The sequence below is a fragment of the Tiliqua scincoides genome, chromosome 4 (genome assembly GCF_035046505.1).
Source record: "Tiliqua scincoides isolate rTilSci1 chromosome 4, rTilSci1.hap2, whole genome shotgun sequence".
In the NCBI taxonomy this organism is placed as follows: domain Eukaryota; kingdom Metazoa; phylum Chordata; class Lepidosauria; order Squamata; family Scincidae; genus Tiliqua; species Tiliqua scincoides.
In genome coordinates this window covers 47,380,779-47,407,207 of record NC_089824.1, presented here as the reverse complement: position 1 = coordinate 47,407,207, position 26,429 = coordinate 47,380,779, and the positions used below count along the sequence as shown (strand labels likewise).

Genomic DNA, 26,429 nt, shown 5'->3' with positions numbered 1-26,429 from the left:
TATGTCAGTGCTGGAAAGCACTGACATAAGGGGTTAGGATTGCACCCTGTGTATTTTAAGATTTTTTCTTTGATGAGGCATTCCACCATCTTACCTGGAACAGACATTAGGCTGACTGGCCTATAATTACCCGGGTCCCCTCTCCTTCCCTTTTTAAAGATTGGTGTGACATTTGCTATCCTCCAATCCTCTGGCACGGTTGCTGTTGTAAGGGACAAGTTGCATATTTTAGACAAGAGATCGGCTACTTCATTCTTCAGTTCCCCAATAACTCTTGGGTGGATACCAACTGGACCTCGTGACTTATTGATTTTTAATTTGTCAATTAGGTCTAAAACATCTTTTTTTGTTAATCTCTGTCTGATGTGCAGTGCAATCCTGTCTTGCACTGGAACAGGCAGGCCAGGATGCCTGCACTGTATCCAGTGCAAGATAGGGGCCAGAATCGGCTGAGCCAGATGCAAGGGAAAACTCTTCCTTTACCCTGGGTAAGCAACTGCAGCGCAAATGGGTCTTCTCAGACTTGCGCCACCTCCAGAGGTGGCATAAATCCAAGGAGAGCGGGTGTGGTTTGAAGCCACCTGATAAAATTCTGTTCAGTGGCTCTGCCTTGCCACACATAATGCTATTCAGGAGAGTCTCATTCCCCTCAGGAGGAGTTTTCAGGGAACGCAGGTGACTTCAAACAGAAACTGAAGGTGGGAATGTCACACTCCATGATCTAAACTCTGTTCCATTTGTGGGATAGTAATTGGGTTCAAAGTCAATGAACCAATTTTGTTCCTCAGTAAGCAGAAAAAGCCTAAATTTCCATTGATAGGTGCAGTGCTGCAGGACATTGATGCATTTGTGATGTACATTATTTCACTTTCACAGTTTCTGTTTAAATACTGACCCTGCACAAAATTTCACTAAGGTATTGCTCTTTACATCTTGTCTGGGGTTTTCAGCGGTCTTGCAAAGTATTTAAGATACTTATCTCTGGCTTTAATCTGAAAACGTAAAACCTTCTCTAAATATTTCCCTTGTGAATAGGATGGCCTTTTCAGGCACTTTCTGTGCCTCACATTTTGATAATGATATTTTGTCCAGTAAACCATCTGGGACAAGGACAGCATTATGATCGGGGGGCCAACTTTCTAACAAGCAGCTCAGTTTGATAATGTAATATTGTTATTAATGAAATCTCAGTGACGAAGCTTGATTTTAGTAACTCCAACCAAAATGTCACACTTGGAGGGTGGAAGATACTAAAAATAGAAGGAGTTCTTTAGAATGTCAAACACTTCTCAGAAATGTGTGGTTAGAAGGGCTGAATTAACTACTTGCTGATAATGGAAGTTGAACAATGTTGCACCCCCTCCCACTGACATCTGTGAGTGAGACCATGCTTTGCGTAATCTCCACCGCTCATGAAGCCGGCGACATGGTGCCTGAAGCAACCATGGGGTGATTCCATAATAGTGGTGGATATGTTATGCTTCTGTCTACTCTCTTCCAGAGTGGCAGAACTTGTGACCTAGCCCACCCACCTGTTAGGATCTTCTGAAATTAGTCTGGTTGCTGCTCAGGGGCCGGGGAGGGAATTATTTGCTTATTTAAAACCTAATTGGACTTTGGAGGAGCTGTGGTTTTGTTTTGTTCACCTACCCCAGATTCTCCTTTAGGTGAGTTTAGGTGGACTGGTCACAATTGGCAAGTATATCGTGAGACAGGAAAGGGATTTGGAATAGGAATAGGAAAGGGATTTGATGTCTACTGTTAGGTAAGCAAGTGTCAGAGGGAGAACCAGAACCATTCTCAAGATGCTGTTCCGGCTCAGGGATGCAGGCTGGTGATCCCTCAGCCTTGAATTGCAAGGTCTACTTCAATGGCTGTTAGGCTTGGAGGAATGATTCAGTTTCCTTCGGTTGTTGAAATGCTCAGGTTGCTGAGAAGCAACTTCAGGTTGGAGCCAGGGTGTTTTTGCTCAAGGGGGTCTGGCAGATTAACTGTTTCCTCCAGGGTATGTGCAACATTAAAGCAGGTAGGAATTTTTGTACATAGGACCCACTGCAATTATAAGTTAGTGAATCATTCTAATTCAATAAATGTGACCCTTTTTTATTTTTAACAGCACAATTCTGTGCTGCACTGGGCTGCTGGACGTAGTGCTTAGTGACAGTGAAACAGAGTCAATTGAAACAAACAGCCAATTGAACACAGAATGGTGACACATCGAGACATCACCAGACTTCATTTCACCTGCCGGAACTGGGGTGGGGGGCTACTGGAGAAGGTGAATCTGGCAGGAATGACACGTGCGGAATCCTGTCCCCTCCTTTTTTTGCCTTCTACCCCCTATTTATTCTTGGACTTGTCCCAGTCACACAGCAATTGCAGAGGGATAAAGAGTATGTTTTTAAGGGATAGGAGAATAGCAGGGTACAAAATGAGTAAGTAAGTAAGTAAGTAAGTAAGTAAGTAAGTAAGTAAGTAAGTAAGTAAGTAAATAAATAAATAAATAAATAAATAAATAAGGGGATTTAAATCTCCCTTTTCCTCCAAAGCCTCCAGATCCACCCCCACTGGATGTGTCACAGCTGCACCAGAGGGAAGGAGGAAAGGATTGGGCCCTAAGTCATGTTGTCTTGTGGGAAATTGCCCAGCTGGGATGGGTTTGGAATGTGACACATTTCTTGATAACTGTTGCTTGTTAAATTTTGTTGACAATAAATGGGAAAAAATATTGCTTTGCTGAGCTATAATCTGAGAGAGAGAGAGAGAGAGAGAGAGAGAGAGAGAGATATGAAATGATAATTAAAATGCATGTCCACTAGGAAGACATAGGTCAAAATAGCTCCTACCAAAACAGTCCTAGAACTGAAAGTTCTTTGTCCCTGTCTCCTATGATTCTGAACAATTAAAACCTAATGTTAATCATATTGAACTACAATATATTCTTGTCTCCGTTTTTGAATTAATACATTGATCCAGAATTAAAGAAAGAGTAGGTAGAAGCAAACCCAAAAGGCTCCCCCCCTTATTTATAAATGTTCACAGAGTTCCAGGTTTGGATTCTGATAACTATCACTGGGGCTTTTCAGTCCCCTTCTCTCTGCAGCCAGTCATGTCTCTTGAAAAGTTGCTTCTGAGGGTCACAGACTCTTCAGAATGCAGTTCATTGCAGTGGAGGGGCTACAGCCCAAGGGAAAATCTACTGATACCAGCAAAAAACAGTGACACCAACCTGGGGCACTTTGGAACCAAGAAAAAAAATTATAGCAGATCTTGAGCAGCTTTCTTGAGTATTTTGGGAGTATGGTTGTAGCTCAGTGCTATGCTTTACATGCAGAAGGTCCCAGGTTCAATCCCTGGCATCTCCAGCTATGACTTGAAAAGACTTGTTTTCAGAAAACCTTGGAGAACTGCTATCCAGTCAGTTGTAGATGTGGACTGCCATCTGCCTTAGTAGACAGTCCAGCTGTGTGATTCATTTCTTGTGCTTCTACTACTACATTAGTTCTTGCAGACTCTTTTGCTTCTGCTCCTGTGACCATAACTCTGGCAGAAATTTGTCAGAGCATGGGATCTACTGCTGGCAAGGGATTCTACTGCTGGTTGCCTGTGGTTTTTGGCTGCCTCTATCACCCCCAGGTGTGATGGTTGCACTTGATCCACTCAATGACCTGCTGGGTACTGTGATAAACTCTATTCTTTTTCTATAATTTTAAGTATTTTAACTCTGTACATATCCACAAAAAGGATAAAATCATTCACTATATTTATTAATTAAACAATATGATATTATTATTAAGAAGACTTAGGGCTCCACTAAGGACAACTTATTTACTTATTTAATTTATTTACTTATTTAAAGGTTGTGGTATGGGCATTGACTGAACAGTTGGAATGTTCTGCAATGATCAGGAATAGTTACCATACATGCCTAATAGTAGACTTCATAAATTTCTCATCCTGTAACATTGTGTAATCTCATTTCCATAATCCAGCAAATTAAATATAGTGGAACTGCAATGAAATGGCATCTTAATCTGTTTCCCCATTTTTAGCAATGGCAATCCTCATTCAAATAAATAAAATGCCTACTTAATCACAGTAACTGGGATTCCTTAATCACAGTAACAGTAGTGTCCTTGTGTCCTCTACAGTTTCTTTCTCACAGGATCACGTCTGTGCCTAGCATCACTATGTTAGTACATAATCTGTTTTTGTTTTTCAGAGTAAAGCCTTATCAAGGAAGCAAGACTTAGTACCTATACCTAAAAAAACTCTGAACTTTCTTCCATCTTTACACCAGAGCAGGGACCTTGTTCTTACAAAGTGTGCTTTGCAAACTCAAATGAATGTCAAGGATGTTTGTCTCTTACTTTGGCATATGCTTCCTAAAGCAACCTAATAACTTATTATATGCATTTAACAAAATATACAACATAATTACCCTAAAATATTTCTAATGGTGAAGCCAATACTTAAGAAGGTCTATGAAATATATTTAGACAGAATCAATATCACATTTATCACATGTCATTTGTTTTCATGCATTGGCTTGCTGGACATAAGTATCTGTTGATTTTTTTTCCCCATAGCCATACTGTTGATAGAACAGATGAAGTGTCATGTAACATACTGCCCTTTTCTGATTTTTTTTTTTTCAGTCCAAGACATATGCCTGTGTCCTAGAGAGTCATCTTATGGGGCTGACCATTGACTTTGGCATGGGTTTTGTGTGCTTTGATGCTGCAACTAAGGTAAGACTGCATGAAGCGGTCCTGTGTGGCATTGCATCTCCAATGTCAAGTATTGTGTTTGGAGAGTTTGTTCATCTTTTGAGGCTTGTCACCATCACATCCTCACTGTGGGTTGGATCCAAATCAAGATGTGCTGGGCAAAGCCACTAACACGTTTGATTTCTTCCTTTGGAGCAATAGATTTTCCCCCCATGGCATGTCACAATCTGCATTTCAAACTTTCCTCAGAGTTTGAAAAAAGTGTATGATATGGCATGGAGCTCTGACAGTCAAAAGGAAAAAGTCAAACATTTCACTGGGCATGCCCTATACATTTTTTTGGATCCAAGGCTATGCTTTTATTAATTCCAGAGGACTTACTTTTTTTGAAGTAAAAGTTGTTTGAAGCTTGTTCGTAAAAGAAAGAACCTTTCTGACAGTTTTTGCCCTTCTTCATCTTTCTTCATTCCCTTTCTCACTGAACATGGTCACAAGTCTAATCTTCAAGGCCTGAAAATACAAAAAAGCTAGAGGGACAAAGTTGTATCAGTTATAACCCCTTGGTTCAGAATAAAGCTGAGAAATGCTACTAAAATTGAGGGGAATTGGAGGGGGGTGGAGTGAAATTCTGAGGGACCAGAACTCACCATAGCTTCAGCAGCACTTGTACTGGTGGCCACTGGTTGGCACCCACCGTTACTTTTAAACTAAGGAGCCTCCATCAGAGTGTCTTTCTGGGGTGGTTGGATTAAGATGCAACGGCTGCCATCAACTGCCTGGAACAGTTGATGCAGAAACAGCATTACTTTCCCAGGACTGAAGAGGTGGTTCAGTTCCACTTTCTACCTGCCTCCCCCAACTTAACCCTAGTGCAGAATGTGAAACATGGGCTGGCCTTCAGTACAGAAGCAAGCATGGTGCACCCTGAGTTAATATAAGAACATAAGAACAGCCCCACTGGATCAGACCATAGACCCATCTAGTCCAGCTTCCTGTATGTCACAGCGGCCCACCAAATGCCCCAGGGAGCACACCAGATAACAAGAGACCTCATCCTGGTGCCCTCCCTTGCATCTGGCATTCTGACATAGCCCATTTCTAAAATCAGGAGGTTGTACATACACATCATGGCTTGTAACCCGTAATGGATTTTTCCTCCAGAAACTTGTCCAATCCCCTTTTAAAGGCATCCAGGCCAGACGCCATCACCACATCCTGTGGCAAGGAGTTCCACAGACCAACCACACACTGAGTTCTTCAGCAACTCAGATTTTCCACAAGCCCCTTATCTGGTGGTGGTTGCTGGTGGTGGTAAGATGGTCTTATTTTTCTTTCCTCTCCCTGGTGCATGCCATGCTGATATTGCAGTATCTCCTGTGCCAGAAGCCCTGGCAAACATTTTCTCCCTGGAAAATGTAGGCCTCTGTCCTTCTCTACTGCTGCCATTAGAGCAGCAGTAGCTGCCTTCCACATAAGGGAAGTTAGAGGAGGGAGTGGAACCTGTCACAAAAATGCAACAGGACAGGGTCCAGTTTTGGTTTATACTTGATTTGGAATAAGCCAAATTATTTTCCAGGCTGTGGGGAAAATAACTCAGTGTTCTGTACCAGTTCCCAATTCTGTACCAAGTGATAGGAGTTTGTTCATCACTTTAAATTTCTAAAGCAGGAGATGGACCGAAATGATGAATATACAGTAGTAATGCCTTCATGTTGCAGTGGGCTCTCCTTATCCATGGGCTCCCACAGATTTAATCAACCACAGATTGAAAATGTATTTTAAAAATTCACATACCCTACTATAGCCTCATTTGCCTTGCACCCACCCATTTATGCAAATTTAGGCAACATGTATACTTTAGGCAATGTATGCAATTTGTGCAAATTGCCCAATTTATGTAAATTTATGGAATTTCTGCAAATTTACTCCATTTTGTCAATGTAACTTCTGTGGAACATCTGTGGATTTTGGTATCGTGCAGGGTTCCAGAACCAAATCCCTGTTGATGAGGAGTGCCCTCTGTATACTGAATGAAACAATATTAAATTATAATATGCTGTGGTCCCAATCCAGGCAACTAGAAGCAAAAGAAGAGGCTTTCTGCCCACAGTTGTGCCCCTGCAGCACCCCCCACTTAACTGCTCTGCAAAGACCAATATAACCTATTACACATTCAGAAGAAGGCACCTAAACTAACTCCTGCTTCCTCCTCCCCGCACAGCAAATGGACATGGTTAGAAATATATGTTTCTGATTACAGGTTGCTTTCACCAGATCAAGGATGATCATTTCATAATCTAGTTGTTTTAGAAAAAATCACAGTTTGCATTGGTCGAAAGTCAAGCCTGCAATTTGAGAGCTTGGGGGACAAAAAACTCCTTCAATTGGTTTTGTCTGTTTCCTTTTGTGTTGTGTTTCCTTCCTTGGAGATTTCTTGCAACATACAGTTTGCTGTGACAGAAGCATTCATTCAGGTATGGGACTGCATTAAACTGGGAACGATTAACATAGCAATCATTTCATATTTATATTTTCATAACAGACAGGAGGGAAATACCCTAACACAATCATCTTAATCAACATATTCAACTGCCGGAGCTATCAGAGTAAGAGACATATCAGTTGCCTAGCAGACAGAAACCATTAAGACTCAGCCTCAGTCCTTGCAATATTTTCTCTAGCCTTATAAAAAGCTGCTTTGCTCCTTCACCTAAAGCAAGTTATTTGTTCTGACAAGCCCATGACATGCCATCAGCTCTTATATTATCATGATTACAGCAAACCTGAGCAATGCTTCATTGATGTCACTGGGTGTCTTTCGATTGATTTTTTTCCCCCTCAGAAAACATGCCTCGAGAGAACACTTGGAGGACATGCCTTGGAGAACACTGCAGATAATTTTCCCAAAGTACTTATCTAACCTAAACAATGAATTCAGTTGAGAACTAATTGCATACCATTATCCATATTCTGTTTGTGTGCAGGTTCAAAAAATGGCATGGCTGGGGTTTTTCTTTAGTCCTGAACCAAAATATTTGAGTTTTGACTTTCATATCAAAATTTGCATGCTCAGTAAGGGAGAACTGTTCATTGGACAAGAAAGGCCCCATTCTAAATCCCCCTTCCCCACTGATGCACACGCTCCAAAGAGGCGTGTGCTACATTCTGTGGTGGGGGGCAGTTGCAGAGGTCTTCTTTAGGGTAAAGAAACACAGTTTCTTTCTTTTCATTCCCTTATCCTGAGGAAAGGTTTCACTTTCCCTATGGGTTTCCTTGGTTCTGTGCCATCTATTATGCTACTGCAGATCAAAGAAAAGTAAGGAAGAGGGAAGGGGGACAGTATATAGTCTCATGTGAGTGCTGCTGATCCTATCCTCTCGTGTCCCCATCCCAACCCTTTCCTCCCCACCCAGAAACACCTCATACCTTACCCTCCTGCCCTTATCCCTCCCACTGCCTAACCCCATTGCCAATTCACCAGGTGTCATAGGACTATGGCTTCACCACTGGCCTGTGCACACAGATACTAGTAATTACACTGGCAGCCTTGCTGTGTTCATCAGCGGTGTCAGCAAGTGTGATAATGTCATAGGACGTGCACCAGATCCAGGTGCTTCTGCCTAGTTCCTGATGCTTTTGCCGGTCGAACACTCATTGTACTGGTGTGGTGTTTTGGATAGAATTGGGCAGAAAGAAACTGTACACAGGTACAGGTTGAGTATCCCTTATCTGTAATTCCAAAATACAGAATATCCTGAAATATGGAACTTTTTTGATCACCAACATGACTTTTTTTTTAACCTTTTTGCCTAAAGAAATAAAATCACACTGTTTTTCATGCACAATGAACATGAACCTTGAACAAACCACAAACGAACATGAAACAATGAACCTTGTTTCATGCACAAAAATATTGTATAACATTACCTACAGGCTATGTGTAGAAGGAATATATGAAACATAAATGAATTTTGTGTTTAGACTTGGGCCCTGACCCCAACATCTCTCATTATGTATATGCAAGTACTGTATTTCAAAATACATAAAAATCCAAAACACTTCTGATCCCAAGCATTTCGGATAAAGGATGTCCAACCTGTATTTTTTTTAAAAAAAATTATGCTTTTTGTCTAAATACTGGGCACAAATCAGAATCCCCCAAAGGCTGCTTTTTCCTGCTAACTGTAGTATGTGAGCTAACTTTTTAGGTACTATAAAGGAAAATAGCAGGGCCTTGGGAGCAAAGGAACAAAGAATCCCAGTGTTTGTTTGCCCAGTTTTGGGCAGTTCTCTGATGTAATTGAGCAAAAGCTTCATCAGATTCCTTCATAAGAACAGCCCTGCTGGATCAGGCCATAGGCCCATCTAGTCCAGCTTCCTGTATCTCACAGTGGCCCACCAAATGCCCAAGGGAGCACACCAGATAACAAGAGACCTGCATCCTGGTGCCCTCCCTTGCATCTGACATAGCCCATTTCTAAAATCAGGAGGTTGCACATACACATCATAACCCGAAATGGATTTTTCCTCCATAAATTTGTCCAATCCCCTTTTAAAGCATCTAGCCCAGATGCTATTACCACATCCTGTGGCAAGGAGTTCCCGAAATGGATTTTTGTAACCTGAAATGGATTTTCCCTCCATAAATTTGTCCAATCCCCTTTTAAAGCATCTAGACCAGATGCTATTACCACATCCTGTGGCAAGGAGTTCCACAGACCAACCACATGCTGAGTAAAGAAATATTTTCTTTTGTCTGTCCTAACTCTCCCAACATTCAATTTTAGTGGAGTGCAGTTTATGTGGCAAAATAACCTATGGTCCATACTAGCAGTTCAGAAACTGTTATGTTCCCAGGAGACTTAAAAGATGCTTGGGCAGAAAAAAAAAAAGAGAAAAAGTGAACAAAATCTGTAGAGGACACTCAAAAGCACATCAGAAATGGAGATGGTTTTTTCACAATCGCAGAACTAAAAAGTTTGTTATGGCTCAGTGATCATGTTTTGCCTCATAAATCTTCATGGAAGAAATACATCCAGCATGCAGAACCTTAAAGGTGCCAATAATGTGTACGTGTCTGGTGTTCAAGGTCAAACTGTTGTAACCCAATGGGAATTCTAGTAATGGGGAAGAGATGAGAGGAGGCAGAACAGGTCAAGTTCCCCTTCCCTTTTCTCCGCTGAGACATGGCACAGTGGTTGAAAAGCACAGGCAGATAAAACTGATGTACTGAGTACAAATTGTCTTTATAAACATCCTACCTACTTACAGGATTGCTTCATAACTCATGCACTGTTGGCTCTGTCTCTCCAGAGCACAAATCTAAAGTGTAAGTCAGATGACAGTAAAAGACAAAACTATATTAATTGCTATCAACACCTCCCACAAGATTTCAACCAATGGTTCTCTGAGCTATCAAGCACTATTGGTCTTTATATATTAATATTCCAAATGTTGAAAAAGAGAATCCTATTCTTTTTCCAATTTTCTCTATTTTCCCCTCTTAATTTGTCATTTCAAATGGCTTTGAATTCCTGCCTTCTGATAAGTGTTCTGAGATGCCACCCCCCCCCCAAAAAAAAAAACCAAAAACCTTGCATTACAGTCCTTTTTTTCCTTAGGGGCTCCACCTCTAAACACATTAATGATGAATTATTCTTAATGCAAAGATATTTAACAATGACACCCTTAGTGTTAGCATCTCTTCTCCCCTTTTTGCTTTGAAACATTTATCCTTCAAACTCCCTCAAAAAAAATCCAAATTTATCAGCTTTATCAATCCCATCCCAATGAGTAGGACTTCCCTAAATAAAAGTTATATTAGGGTGCAACCCTAACCCCTTATGTCAGTGCTTTCCAGCACTGGCATAGTGGTGCCAATGGGACGTGTGCTGCATCCTACAGTTGGGTGTCACTCACGGAGGCCTCCTCAAAGTGAGGGAATGTTTGTTCCCTTACCTCAGAGCTGCATTGCCCTTATGTCAGTGCTGGAAAGCACTGACATAAGAGGTTAGGTTTGCGCCCTTAGTGTCCTTAACGCCTTCCAAATTCACCATATTGTTGTTATTGTCGCAAATCTCTGTTGTAAATCTCCAGATGCTGCTATTTTAGCTGTTCTGACAGTGAAGCCCATTGTTCCTGGTTCATCAACCTTTGCACAGCACTTATTCCTAATGCAGCCCAGTCCTGTGAATGTCTACTCAGAAGTAAACCCCACTTAGTTTTTTTTTTCCCCCTGTTATCTGAATTGGCAATGGATGGCAGTTTTTTCAACCTACCCCAGACTAGGTTCAGAAGGTTTCATGCATTAAAAATTGGTCACTGTGTTTAATAAAGTAGCACAAGTTAAACCCAAGTGCAATCTGGTGTCTGCGTTGGGGGTGTGATGGTAAATAGAAAGCCAGATGCTGGGGAATGGCAGCAAGATGCAAGTGTCATCTGGTCTAGTGTGCTCCCTGAGGAATCTGGTGGGCTGCTGTGAGATACAGGAAGCTGGACTAGATGTGTCTTGGGCCTGATCCAGCAGGGCTCTTCTTACAGTGGAACTTACAGGCCAATCCTGAGCTTTTCAGGGCTACAGCGGTGCCAAAATGGCTATTGTTGTATCCGACTGGGCTGGGAAGCAGTGCCGGAGCTACATGGGGCAAGGCAGCTTATGCTTCCTTACCCCGTGTAATGCCCAGGTGGCCCCAGATCTGTGCTGCTATTGAGCTGGTGCAGATTCAAGGAGACCCATGTCAGGTCTCCCAGGCTGGGAGGTTACGATATGACAACAGGACCTGGCACCATCTCGTCCTTCCCGCCACACTCCCTTCCCTGCAATGCCTTTTCCCACCCTCTCCTCAACCACAGAACACCTCTCCCCTGCCCAACCTTAACTCTCTACTACCCAGCACATGCCCAGAGCTCTGAGCAGTAGTTCTCTGTCCACTGCCTGGCATTGGCTCAGCACACCAGCACTGGACTAGTGGAGACTGTCGCAGGTCTACCTTATGGCACATTTGCAACAGTGCAAGCTGGCGCGGGGCCGGTTTATGTCGCCTAGGATCATGTCCTTAGTCCTGGGTAAGTGTGTACAGGCCTTACAGCCCAATTCTAATGGGCCTTGTGTTATGAGCATGTGTTCTGCTGGTGTAAACCACCTTATGCCATCACAAACATGACTAGGCTGGTGTGCAGGGCCTGGCTGCTGCCACAAGTGGTGAGCAGCTGGGACTTTGCTAAGATGGATACCAGACACCCACCAGTGAAGGTAAACTGGCACAAGGGGTTGGAGGAAGACTGGGAATGAAGCGGTGGCATGGGGACAGTGAATTAGGTTTGAGAGGAGGGTGGGTTTGGTGGTGTCAGCAGCACGTGCTGAATCCTGACCCTCTCCCCAATCCTGAGCCACCTTTACAGATCAACTCGGACTTGCACCAGCAATCGAGCTGACACAGGTCCAAGTTGATTTATGGCAGCTGCTGCGGGTTACCCTGGGGCAAAGGAATCAATGTTCCCTTACCAAGGAGAACTCCCATGGTTAAAATTCCCCCATGGGATACAGCAGAAGCTGTTTCAGCACCACTGCATCACTACATGGGGATTTAGTTAGCATTTGGCTGTTAATCCCCTTCCTATCATTGTTCAATTTGTTTAATTTTTTTCTTTCTAATTTGTAAAACTTTTTCAAATTACTTTAAATATGCTGTCAGTTTCATGCAATCTCTGCACATGTTTTGCATTTTTCCACATATTTCCATCTTAAGTATATTCAAGTTCTTTCCTAGGTGCAGGTTTAACTAGTCTTCCTATTACTATTTAATATTCATTTCCTTGTCCTCTGAGTTTCTATTCATACATGAACTAATCCTCCTTTGTTGTTGTTATCCATTAATACATATTCTTACATCTTTTGTTCTTTCAATTCTTTACCCAGTAATTACTTAACACTTTTGTGTTAACCAAATAATGTAGAAGTCACTTTTGATTTCCTTCCACAATGAGTAATCTGTTCAGAACATATACATCTACCTAATTCACATATAGTATTAAAAATCAATTTGCTAAATTCTCAGCTTGTTGGGTTAAGAATGGATTGTGTGGATTTTCACAATCCATTCTTAACCCAACAAGCAACTTAGGGTTCAATCCTATACAGTGTGTGCTGACTCACCACCAGCATGCACTGTCGCAAACGTTAGCTCCCGGAGATAGCTGGTGTTTCACCACTCAATGGTCATCCAAACTGCCAGGTTGTGGAGAGAGAGGTGGGGCATGGGGGGAAGCAGGGAGAAGGCATTCTGGGGCAGGCAAAGGTGGGTGGAGGGTGGGGAGGAGGCATGGCGGTGGAGAGAGTGGAGCGGACAAAGAACAGGACTGGTGGAGCTCAGCTTCACTGTATCCTGGGCTCCGTGTCATATGGCCCAACACGGAGCTCTTTAATTCTATGCCAGCCAAAGGGTTGCTGCAAAATCAAGTAGCCCCATTGTAGGGCTACTTTCCTTACCTGGGGAAGGGGACAAACGTCTCCCTCTCCTGAGAAGCTGTCGACGGCTGCCCAGTTGTGCGTTGGATGCCACAGCAGCCATTTTTGGCACTGTGGCAGCCCCGTGCTCCAGGCAGCTCAGGATTGGGTTGCCCAGCTTCAATTGTATACACACCCTTCTAGGAAGAAGCCCCACTGAACCCTAATTTGCCAGCACAGACTTGAGAACCTCCATGTTAGGCTTTTGAGCCCAACACAGAGGATAGGATCCAGTGGAGGAGGCCACTGCTGCTTCCACCCTATTCCTGGGTCAGTTTCTCCCCTGCCACCCTCTGCCCCGGAACACCTTCCCCCGCCCGAAACACCCACACCATCAGCCATTGGTGCTGCTCACGTCTGGACATCCTCCATCCAGCACTGGGTTCTTCTCTGACTGGTGCGAACCTGGTGCCAGTACCGCTTCCTGCAAGGGTGCCATAAATGTGCTTTATGACATTTTTATGACACCTAGCACCAGCATAGGATTGGGCCCGTACTTCTATGTAAACATGTATAGGATTGCTCTGTGAATGATGTTCAGCCTCTATATCAGATGTGATCAATTACTGAGAAACAGTCATTCCCTTTTGCAACTACTAATCTTTTACACTGTCAATATTATAAATTAATTCCTACATCTGTAATTTGTTGGCAGAGTTAATAAGCCTTAACCATTTTCTAGCTGTTAAATCACATAATCAGCCCATTTCAACATCAACCTTACATTTGTTAAATTTAAGGAATGAAATTATTAAAAATGAATTACTTAAAAGAACCTTTATTTTTCAAATGCCAGTGGGTCACAGTTTATTCATTAACAAAGTTAACTTCATTTCCAGGCAGCAAATAACTTCCTAAGCTTCACAGTTAATTGTCTGTGCTAATTATTCCATATCTCTACTCTTAGAAATAAGCAGCCATAAAAACATATGAAATTCAACTCTCTCTACCTATGTTATCTCCCTTGCATGCCCTTGAGGGGCTATTTTATAACCAAGGTACACTTACAGGCCAATGCTATCCTATCTAATATCCAGTGCTGTATCCAGTGGAGGGTGGAGGACAAGGAGGCTTCAGAGGTGAAATGGGACTTCCCACTCTGCAATGGGTCTCCTTGTACCTGCGCTATCAATTTTGCTAGTGCAATCCGAGGAGAGGGAGGGGAGGCTGTAGTAATGGGGGATAGGATCCCGCATGCACCATTGCCACCAGATCCACCTCTTCCTGGAGCCTCCCCACACCATTACACCCCGTCCCGACCCATTTTTGCCCCTTTCTGCCCCTGTTCTGCCCTCCCATACCCCCTTCCCATCTCTTCTGCTGATTTACCTGCTCTGGCAGGTGGCAGGAGAGCCAACAACACATTTAGGAAGGCTCCAGTGTGCTTAACTTCCTGCTGGAAAGCACTTTATGGTGTTTTTTCAGCAGTATTCAGAAAATTCTTTCTGCTGCTGGTTGCCCCTGAACTATGACGGGGCTTTCAAACTCTCACCAAGAAACCAACATGACGTGGCTCCTTCATAGCCTTTTAATTTTCCTTTAGCAACTGGGTTGGGAGTTTGTGCTTGTACTTGAGAGAATCTGTCCCTCCCTCATTTTTCTGCTACTGTCTGTTGAAAACTCAGTTGGGAAAACCTGGAACTGATTCTGCAGCTCAGTGTCTCCTGCTCTTTAAGGTAGATGTTGCTTTAGTATTGGTGCGAGAGAGAGAGGGGGGAGAGAGAGAGAGAGAGAGAGAGAGATCCTTAGTGATATATTAGTGATTCCTTGTGCATTTGTCATTTCCTCCACTTGAATAGGTTGTACTGTGAATTTGTGACTATTCCAAATACTGTAAGCTGACAATATTTCCTGATGTGTACAGCTCAATAAATTTCACAGTCATTTCCCGAAGTCCCTGGAAATGCTAAACTAAACAGGAGCATAAAAACCATTTAAGGATTCTGTGATTATCTCAGTGCTCACATAAACCTGTTTTTATTTAATAGGCTTTTTTAATTCATGCCTTAATTGACAATTCAAACCACTTTCAGAAAGCACTTTCATTCAACACTCTTGTTATGTTGATTTGCTGGGTAGGAGAATAATGATGAAAATATTTGATCTGTAGCTAGTTAATACACTTCCAATTGAAGAAAAAAAAAATACTGATTTCCTAACCAAAAGTTTGTAGTCCTTATAGAAGAAGAAGAATGTGGTTGTTTTATGATGTAACTTCACTCCTTTAACCTGGAACATTCAAAAATGCAACTTGTTGCAGTACAGCATACAGTAGGGATTTTTTCATTTGCTCATAGCAATAGTTAAACTGGATAGACTAATTAATACTGATAATAGTGAACAGATGAAAAATTCAGTGGTAGCCAATAGTACAGTAGTGCGAAAATACAGAAAACCTGAAACAACAGCAAGCAAAACAAAAACCTGAGTTCTTTTAGAAATGGATCTCCATGCACTATGCTGTACTACAGCAGGTGTGCCCCATCCAAATGCGAAAAGAAAAGGCATCCAGTTGATCTCCCATGGAAGCGCATTCCATATCTGATTTAGAGACTACACAGCATTAACTGTTCAGCCTACTATCCAAGGTAGATGTGTGTGAAATGAGAAACAAGAGTGCCATGTGGGTTAGGTTTTGATCATGCTAATACATTGTTTTCATTCTGTTCCTTAGAGGCTGTTCAATTTTATAAATTCAAACTAGTGGCAACCCATTTTTAACCCACTAAATGATTACCATGGTTGTATAAAACACATCAAAGGCAAGTGAAAGAGTGTTCTGTAACCACTTCTTCCTTTGGTCCTCATTGACATCTGTTGTCACATCATCCAAGGCTTTGTGAAATCTGTTGTTAGGGCTGAACAGATTGTTCACTCCTTTTGATCTTTGGACTGAAAAAGAAATTGCTTGGGAGGAACAGAAAAAATTCCTTAAATGCCCTTACATACACAAGTATTCATCCTTCTTTGTTCTTGTTCATTGCTATACTTTCACCTCCCTGGTGTTGCTTCTCTTTTTTATATTTTGCTTTTGATTATAGCACCTTTTCTCTGGGTTAATCACATAGGTGACATCCAGAAGTCACCAGGATGATGTTCAGCCATTCAGGAGTCCAGCAATGAATGGGATGAGAACATGAAACTACACTGTGTACTCAATTGGATTTGTCTGTGTTTCATTGATCAGCCATCATTATGAAGTGATTCATGCAAAAGCCTGTTTCAGAGCAGTTCCTGAAAAATCACTTAATTGAAAGGTGCGGTTCACCACTGCAGAAAAGGTTTATGAAAAGCACCTTCCTTTTGGCACAGTCCTAATTATTGGATAATTATGCCTGTGAATGGGACATGGTGTAGAAATGTTGACAGAGACATTTTTCTCCCTCTCTGATAACACTGTCAGTTGGGTTCACCCAAGATTACTGCCTGCCAGTTTCAGGACAGCAGTATAAAAAGTATTTCTTTGCACAATGCATGATTAACTAAGTAGCAGTTGCTGCCACAAAATGCGGTGGTGGTCCCTAGTTTATATGGATTTAAAGGGGGACTGAACACATTTAAGAAAAAGTGTTATCAGCAACGGTGTTAATAGCAACACTAAAGCAATGTTAGAAATTGAAGCTTCCATTTCAAAGACAGCACAACTCTGAATATCAGTTGCTCTTGGACAAACAAGACAAGACAGTTCTTCCCTTCATGCTCTGCTTATGGGCTTCCTGGACACATCTGGTGGTCCACAGCTGGAGCTGGATGCTGGACTAGATGGACCTTTGGTGTGAGCCAGCAGGGTTGTTCCTATTTTCTTAATTTCCTCAATTCCTCAGCCAAATTGCTTTAGCGGCTTCCATATTTTCTGAAATTGGGTCATTATTAATTGGCATGGAAGCTAAACCTGCAGCTTCCAATTAAAATTGAATCATTTATGCCAAACAAGGCATAAAACAAAGCGCCTGTGAAATCATTGCTATTCCACACCACACCCAGCACTCCTAGCACACTTTAGGCTATTTTTCTTTTTGGGTGGAACAGACAGACATTAAGTGATAGCTAATGCATATTCCAGGCACAGCTAAATAGAAAGACTTTGTAGGAAAAACTGAATAAGTCCAAGGGGTTTTTCAACCTCTGTAGTATGAAGCCCAGTTTGAAAATGTGCCTTTGCATGATACACTTACAGAATTTATGGTGTTTTTTTGAGATTTTATTGGTATGTAGATGCCTGCTCTAATAAAGACAAAGGCAGAAAAGGAACAAAAGATGCTTCTAACAAGCCCTACTTTGAATTTGAACAAATTAAGAGAAAGTTCAGGTCTCCTATCAAACAGTAAGTAGCTGCTCTGCCAGCAGTGCTCCAAAATGCCAGATTTAATAATGGTTCCACTATACTGCACACTGACAGTCCCCAAATGCTTTGACTTATCACTTACATCTTGCGGATGGATAGATCTTAGCCTGTCTTACGCACCAAATGAAATGTTGCGTGTATAGTGGACTGGTTAATGTAATGTAATGAACTGGCTCCACATTTCTGAAGAGAGCCTTGCAAGCCTGTAACCTCTCACCCCCTCCATGGAACACTGGGGAATGCTAGCAAAAGGGCCAGCACAGAGCTGCTCACCTGCGTTTATCGACATTCATACCCCTAGGGGGTTAGAGCATACTTCATGTTTTCCTGAGTTCAGCTGGTTTTTTATTTTTATTTTTAATGACACATTAACAGTACAGGCAGGCCCCCATATCCATAGATCTGGTGTCCATGGATTCAGTTATCCATGGATTGCCCCACCCCCCCATGCACCCATTAATGTTGTTTAGATCCTTTCTGGGGTAAAAATGTTCTTGCTTTTACAGACTGCTATAAGCATTCAAGCTTATAGCGATGCTCAGGCAGGCTGCCAGCAGCATAAATGCTTGGAGAATCTCAATTGATGCTAACGGGAAGCAGAACTGGCTAATGAAAGCAAGACTGTTAGAGTTGATTGAGTCTCTTAAAGCATTCAAGCGTCCTACATGTTGCTATAGGCTTGAATGCTTTCAGTGACCTATAAAAGCAAGAACATTTTCACCCCAGTAAGGATCTAAACCATTGTTTCTCAACCAATACCACTGGTGCCACAGGTACCACTGGTGATACTTGAGGCGGTGTCTGGTGGTATTCATGGGACTCCCAGACACCTGCCGCCCAGCAATGATACCAGTGATGCAACATAACAAACAGCAGTAGGAGGCTTGGCTTGGTGGGCAGAGCTCCAAAGCATGATTTTTATGTGCTCTAAAAAACCCTCCCGTCCACCCTGAGCCTCTCACTAGTGTTTGTTGTATCATTTCTGGCCTCCCAACCATCATCATTTACTTCTGGTGGGACTTCCAATAGGTGGACCATGCAGAGTGGTACAGCATGGGACAAATGTTGAGGAACGTCAATCTAAATGTTAATGGACTTGCGGAGGCGGGGGGGGCACATGCGGCTGCTGAGACAGGGTTGTCCCGTATCCATAGTTTTCATATCCATGGGGGGTCCCTGGAACTGATCCCCCAAGATACATGGGCCTTCCTGTAATTACAAAGCCACATATTTTCTAACTGCAGAATTGCTCGTAAGAGGGTAGTTCAAATAAAAGCAACCCAATACATTAAACAAGATTATGCTGAGACAATCCAACACTTCCATCAGAACCAATTACTCAGTTTAGTCAATTGATGTACATTTTAAAATTCTGTTTGGCTTACACAGTTTGGAATATTGCAACATCTATGCAGGAAAAGGAAAAAAGCAACAGAGTCTGTGGCTGAAGTGGGATTTGAAGCAAAATCACCCAAATCCAGCTGTAGTGCGATTGTCCTGGAAAATGACAGCAGTATATAATCAGGCTGAGATTTGTTTTATACTTTCTTAACTGCACAATAGCAATAGTATATTCTTTTCTGACCTCCACTTTGATAACCTGGGAGTGCTTGTGTCCAAGGAGCAAAAAGTGTATTTGTAAGTCATTCCTATTATTCAGTTTCAGCACAGCGCTGGCGGTAAGAGAGCACAAGATCAGGCTAGAAATTCCTGAATTTTTCTTGTAACTAATAATGAAATGATTAGTTAAGCTCTTATTAACCCAATTAATAAGATTTGCATATTTTGTTAAGTCAAATTTGTTAAAATCTGCTATTTTGTCCAATAATAGGAAGGTGTCCAATGTATTGTCATTGAAATAAAATGTACAGGTTGAGATATTGAAGTGAATAGAAGGGTATGCACTGCTTAAAAAGATACGTTGGCGTTAGAAGTGCATTTCAGTTGGGTGTTCTAATAACCACTGTCCACTGAAAATATTAGGACTGTCAGTGGGAACTTTGTTGTTTTAGACTACCAGCAAGGGGGTGAGTAGCACCATTGTGTCTGGCTTGTGGACTTTCCTTGGGCATGTAGTCAACTGCAAAGGACAGAATGCTGGACCATATGGAGTGTCTCAATATGGCAATTCTTACATTATAACACTTAAGTGAAATTCCTTACCTTCTATATCTGCCTATTCACAGTGGGGTTAATAGTGACTAGGACATAGGGATTGCACAGTACTGTTTCAATTTCTATTTTCCACAAATAATTTACAGAAGAAGAAAAAAAAACCTTTGTGCATTGTTTAATGCATCAAATTAGTGTTTGGTTTTTAAAAAAGAAGGCTGCAATCCTATGCACTCTTACCTGGGAGTAAGGCCCACAGAATTCAGTGGGGCTTATTTCTGAGTAGATATGCCTAGGATTTTGCTATAAAATAGAGGTGTTTGAAAATGATGTTATTTATTTTACTCAGAAGTAAGCCCATTATGTTTGGTAAGACTTCGGCTGTAATCCTATCTTACTGGAAACAAACACCTCTAAATTTACTACGGGCCAAATCCTATCCAACTTTCCAGTGCTGATGTAGCTGCAATGTATCCCCAAGGTAAGGGAATAAATGTTCCTTTACCTTGAGGAGGTCTCTGTGATCCCCCCCCCCATTGCAGAATCCAGTTGGCACAGCTGCATCAGCACTGGAAAGTTGGATAAAATTGGACCCAAAAATGTCTATGGGAAACTTACCAACTTCATTAATGATGTTATATGCAGTAAGGCAGTGCTTTTCAGACTGGGGTGTTGCGACACCCCAGCCTGTGAGCCCTGGGAAGTTCTCCCTTAAGGGGAGGGTTGGGGGGAAGGCAGAGACGCGATGCTCAGCATCACGCCTCGGGTCTGGGCACAGGAGCATGCTGCCACTCTCTCCTGCCTGCAGCAGCCTCCCAGGCGTTGGGGGAGCCCGGCACCAGCCTCAGCAGGGCTCCCCACGCAGCACAAAGTCCTCCAGAAGACAATCACGACCACTTCTGGTTTTGCAATTGTAAAACAGGAAGTGGTCGCGATCATCTTCTGGAGGGCTCTGTGCGGCGTGGGGAGCCCAGCATCTGGGAGGCTGCTGCAGGCAGGGGTGAGTGGCAGCACGCCCCTGTGTCCAGATAAGAGGCACGATGGGGAAGGCCTGGGGAAGGCCGACAGGAGCCGAGGGGCATCCGGTTCGGGACTCCTCATCCCTATGGGATGAGGATGGGGAGGTTAGAGAACAAGACAAAGGCAGGGTAGGAGAAGAAATTGGGAAAGGTAGGGAGATGGGATGTGATAGACGGTTTGGCACAATGAGAGGATGCGGGGACAAAGGAGCGAATAAGCAGCCCATCCTGGGGCATTCCGTGTATAAATGCTTTTATGCGAATGCCCGAAGTCTACGAGCAAAGGTGGGAGAACTGGAATGTCTGGTGACAAGGGAAAATATTGACATAGTAGGCATAACGGAAACCTGGTGGAATGCGGAGAATCAGTGGGATACCGCAATCCCGGGCTATAAACTCTACAGGAGGGACAGGCAGGGGCGTGTTGGAGGTGGGGTGGCCCTTTATGTTAAGGAAGGGATAGAATCCAGCAAAGTAGAGATTGAAGGTGGGTCCGACTCCACCGTAGAATCTCTGTGGGTTAAATTACCAGGCTTGTGCAGCGATGTAATACTGGGGGTGTGCTATCGTCCTCCAGACCAGAAATCTGATGGGGACCTTGAAATGAGGAAACAGATCAGGGAGGTGACAAGGAAGGACAGGGTTGTAATCATGGGGGACTTCAATTATCCTCATATTGACTGGGTCAATTTGTGTTCTGGTCACGATAAGGAGACCGGATTTCTTGACGTGCTAAATGACTGTGGCTTAGAGCAGCTAGTCACGGAGCCCACCAGAGGACTGGTGACTCTGGATTTAATTTTGTGCGGTACGCAGGACCTGGTTAGAGATGTAAACGTTACTGAGCCATTGGGGAACAGTGATCATGCTGCGATCCGTTTTGACGTGCACGTTGGGGGAAGAATACCAGGCAAATCTCTAACAAAAACCCTTGACTTCCGACGGGCGGACTTCCCTCAAATGAGGAGGCTGGTTAGAAGGAGGTTGAAAGGGAGGGTAAAAAGATTCCATTCTCTCCAGAGTGCATGGAGGCTGCTTAAAACAACAGTAATAGAGGCCCAGCAGAGGTGTATACCGCAAAGAAAGAAGGGTTCCACTAAATCCAGGAGAGTGCCCGCATGGCTAACCAGCCAAGTTAGAGAGGCTGTGAAGGGCAAGGAAGCTTCCTTCCGTAAATGGAAGTCTTGCCCTAATGAAGAGAATAAAAAGGAACATAAACTGTGGCAAAAGAAATGTAAGAAGGTGATAGGGGAGGCCAAGCGAGACTATGAGGAACGCATGGCCAGCAACATTAAGGGGAATAATAAAAGCTTCTTCAAATATGTTAGAAGCAGGAAACCCGCCAGAGAAGCGGTTGGCCCTCTGGATGGTGAGGGAGGGAAAGGGGAGATAAAAGGAGACTTAGAGATGGCAGAGAAATTAAATGAGTTCTTTGCATCTGTCTTCACGGCAGAAGACCTTGGGCAGATACCGCTGCCCGAACGGCCCCTCCTGACCGAGGAGTTAAGTCAGATAGAGGTTAAAAGAGAAGATGTTTCAGACCTCATTGATAAATTAAAGATCAATAAGTCACCGGGCCCTGATGGCATACACCCAAGGGTTATTAAGGAATTGAAGAATGAAGTTGCAGATCTCTTGACTAAGGTATGCAACTTGTCCCTCAAAACGGCCACGGTACCAGAAGATTGGAGGATAGCAAATGTCACGCCTATTTTTAAAAAGGGAAAGAGGGGGGACCCGGGAAACTATAGGCCGGTCAGCCTAACATCCATACCGGGTAAGATGGTGGAATGCCTCATCAAAGATAGGATCTCAAAACACATAGACGAACAGGCCTTGCTGAGGGAGAGTCAGCATGGCTTCTGTAAGGGTAAGTCTTGCCTCACAAACCTTATAGAATTCTTTGAAAAGGTCAACAGGCATGTGGATGCGGGAGAACCCGTGGACATTATATATCTGGACTTTCAGAAGGCGTTTGACACGGTCCCTCACCAAAGGCTACTGAAAAAACTCCACAGTCAGGGAATTAGAGGACAGGTCCTCTCGTGGATTGAGAACTGGTTGGAGGCCAGGAAGCAGAGAGTGGGTGTCAATGGGCAATTTTCACAATGGAGAGAGGTGAAAAGCGGTGTGCCCCAAGGATCTGTCCTGGGACCGGTGCTTTTCAACCTCTTCATAAATGACCTGGAGACAGGGTTGAGCAGTGAAGTGGCTAAGTTTGCAGACGACACCAAACTTTTCCGAGTGGTAAAGACCAGAAGTGATTGTGAGGAGCTCCAGAAGGATCTCTCCAGACTGGCAGAATGGGCAGCAAAATGGCAGATGCGCTTCAATGTCAGTAAGTGTAAAGTCATGCACATTGGGGCAAAAAATCAAAACTTTAGATATAGGCTGATGGGTTCTGAGCTGTCTGTGACAGATCAGGAGAGAGATCTTGGGGTGGTGGTGGACAGGTCGATGAAAGTGTCGACCCAATGTGCGGCGGCAGTGAAGAAGGCCAATTCTATGCTTGGGATCATTAGGAAGGGTATTGAGAACAAAACGGTTAGTATTATAATGCCGTTGTACAAATCGATGGTGAGGCCACACCTGGAGTATTGTGTCCAGTTCTGGTCGCCGCATCTCAAAAAAGACATAGTGGAAATGGAAAAGGTGCAAAAGAGAGCGACTAAGATGATTACGGGGCTGGGGCACCTTCCTTATGAGGAAAGGCTACGGCGTTTGGGCCTCTTCAGCCTAGAAAAGAGACGCTTGAGGGGGGACATGATTGAGACATACAAAATTATGCAGGGGATGGACAGAGTGGATAGGGAGATGCTCTTTACACTCTCACATAATACCAGAACCAGGGGACATCCACTAAAATTGAGTGTTGGGCGGGTTAGGACAGACAAAAGAAAATATTTCTTTACTCAGCGCGTGGTCGGTCTGTGGAACTCCTTGCCACAGGATGTGGTGCTGGCGTCTAGCCTAGACGCCTTTAAAAGGGGATTGGACGAGTTTCTGGAGGAAAAATCCATTATGGGGTACAAGCCATGATGTGTATGCGCAACCTCCTGATTTTAGGAATGGGTTAAGTCAGAATGCCAGATGTAGGGGAGAGCACCAGGATGAGGTCTCTTGTTATCTGGTGTGCTCCCTGGGGCATTTGGTGGGCCGCTGTGAGATACAGGAAGCTGGACTAGATGGGCCTATGGCCTGATCCAGTGGGGCTGTTCTTATGTTCTTATGATGCTGAGCATCGTGTCTCTGCCTTCTCCCCACCCCCGCTGCCTGCAGCAAACACTTAGTGGCTCTCAAACTCTCCCAGAGTTTGAGAATCACTGCAGTAAGAGTTACACTGGAGCTTTCAAGGTCAGCAATTTCCACACACTTTGATGAACCAATAGGGATCCTGCATACATGAACATAAATGATAACATATTTTGTAAAGTTGCATTACAGCAGCCATTTTCAACCACTGTGCCATGGCACACTGGTGTGCTGCGAGTGATCCACAGGTGTGCCACTGGAATTTGGGGGAAGGTCATTTATTAGTAGGGCCAATGGGGATGTGAGCCCCCCACTGGCAGCATGGCATGCCTTGTCAATTGTAAAAAACCTGATGGTGTGTCTTGACAATTTTAGTGCCTTGTCAGTGTGCCATAAGATGGAAAAGGTTGAAAATCGCTGCATTAGAGTCTTTGAAAAATGAATCTTTGTGTAAGAAGTCTAAGAAAATATTTTTATGTCATGATCAGGGGGCTGGGTTAATGTGTCAGACTATATGATGTGAGGGCATGTGTACCTTTAGCAGCTGGCATGTCCTTGGAGTTGTTTCAGCTCACAGAGACACTAATTCTGAGAGATCAAAGCAGGGTCCTATCTCCTTTGCCTCAGTGATAGTGCAATAATTTTCTGATACTGTAGCCATTTTGGATAATTCAAGTAAACTGCAAGGATCATGAAAAATGACTCAACAAGCTGATGAAATTGCCTAACCTTGGCCTTTGTGATAGTCCTGAAAAGACATTTAAAAGTACCAAAGAACAGGTGATAAGAATATGAGTTGCCAGCAGAACATGTTTTGGAGCACTGTTTGACAGTTAATATGTATGGCATTATGACACCTGGGGAAACATAAGCAAGACTATTTCATTTTTTCTAGGCAACGACAATTTTGGTGTCAGGATTTGTAGAAGTTGTTGCACAGCATTTATGCGGTACCTAATATTGGTAGCACTTCATTCATCTTTGGGGAATAGCTGTTCAATCTCACTGTCCCTAGCGAGATATCTGTAATTACAAATCTTTCTTTGATGTTTCCAGCCATTCTCAGTTGGAGTCATATGGCCCCCTGAGGCCCCCTGAATGTTCAAGTTTTCTTGGTGTTCAATAATAAATTATTTTATGTTTATCTGTTTGTGTTGTATCCTGGTTTTGTGGGGGTGGGGACTGGAACCTGAGAAGAACTCCTAAGGCACCATAGCAAAAAAAATTGAGAATGGTTGTGAAAAGTTTAGTACAAGTTCTTGTTTAAAGGTGTGGTCCTTGATCTGCTGATACAGCACTGTGTGCATAAATGGATTCTCCAATTAGCAATCATCGTGTGAGTAGTAGTGACTGAACCTGCCATTCCTAGCAATAGGCACAACAGTTTGGAAATTTGATAGAACGTGGCTGGAGGAGATAGTAAAACAAAAAAACAAAAAAAAAGTAGGAGTGTCATCTTCTGCTTCACCCATCCATTTGGCCAATAGCATCAATTGGAAGTTATCAGAAGACTGAAACGATCCCTATGAAGATGAGAAATATTGCAACAAGAAGTTGCAAAGGAGCGTAAATTGGGATCTTTTCTTTCTTCTTTTGTTAACCAAGATCAGGTGAAGCCAAAAAGGTTTCAAAGAGCATTACATAAATGCAGTATGACTGCTCTGAACCAGACGCTGTCAAAGTGTAACATAGCTCTTTATGATCAAAGAGGCTTCAGGTCACAGAACATTGCACTTGTTTAATTTTACGTCTTTGCAAGGTTAAAAAGTTCTGAGGCAGGACTTTCCCTCAATATCTGTTTTGTGTATTGATGTGTCTGTGTATGTTTTGTTTCCTTTAGGCTGTATTGTGGAGGTACAAGTTTTCTCAGCTTAAAGGTTCTTCGGATGATGGCAAGAGCAAAATCAAATTTTTGTTCCAAAATCCAGATACTAAGCAGATTGAAGCAAAGGTAAAAGCAAAAACTCAATCTTTCTCTCTTGTCAGAAGGATATTAGGACATGTTAGAAATGGAACAATCTGGGGAGAAAAAATGGCAAAAACTTGCAAAAACTGATGCCTTAAAAAAACACAAGACAGACATTTGCAGCACAATTCTATGCCTGTCCACTCAGAAGTTTCTTTGTGTTCAATGGGGCATACTTCCAGGAAAGTGTGTATAAAATTGCAACCTTATGGCCCACTCCTCTCCAGGATTGGGCCAGTATGTGGAGGGATTTATGGCAGTGGAACACACGTTGTAAAATGGCCTGGCAACTACTTTTGGAACACTGCCGCAAATGGTGCTAGTGTGCCTGGACTGAGACAGGTAAGTCCAATTGTAGTGAGGATGGGGAGGAGAAGGGGCAGGAACAGGGTGGGTTGAGGCCGGGAAGAGGACAATATCGGCAGCAGAAGTACCATTTATATCCTAACCCTCTCCCTCATTTTGATCTGCCTACCTGAGTTCGTTTGGACTTGCACCA

The 26,429-nt window shown here is 43.1% G+C and overlaps 1 protein-coding gene across 9 annotated transcripts in view; it reads left to right on the top strand.

Annotated features, from left to right (window-relative positions):
* The window catches only part of SNTG1 (syntrophin gamma 1), a 318,816-nt gene that overhangs the window by 272,858 nt on the left and 19,529 nt on the right, over positions 1 to 26,429 (top strand). For 8 of the 9 annotated variants that reach the window (XM_066626306.1, XM_066626311.1, XM_066626308.1 and 5 more), the window contains 2 exons: positions 4,659 to 4,751; positions 25,805 to 25,915. In XM_066626306.1, coding sequence (XP_066482403.1) covers positions 4,659 to 4,751; positions 25,805 to 25,915 — 204 coding nt within the window. The remainder of the gene's footprint in view (positions 1 to 4,658; positions 4,752 to 25,804; positions 25,916 to 26,429) is intronic. The other variant, XM_066626316.1, reaches the window with a different exon arrangement.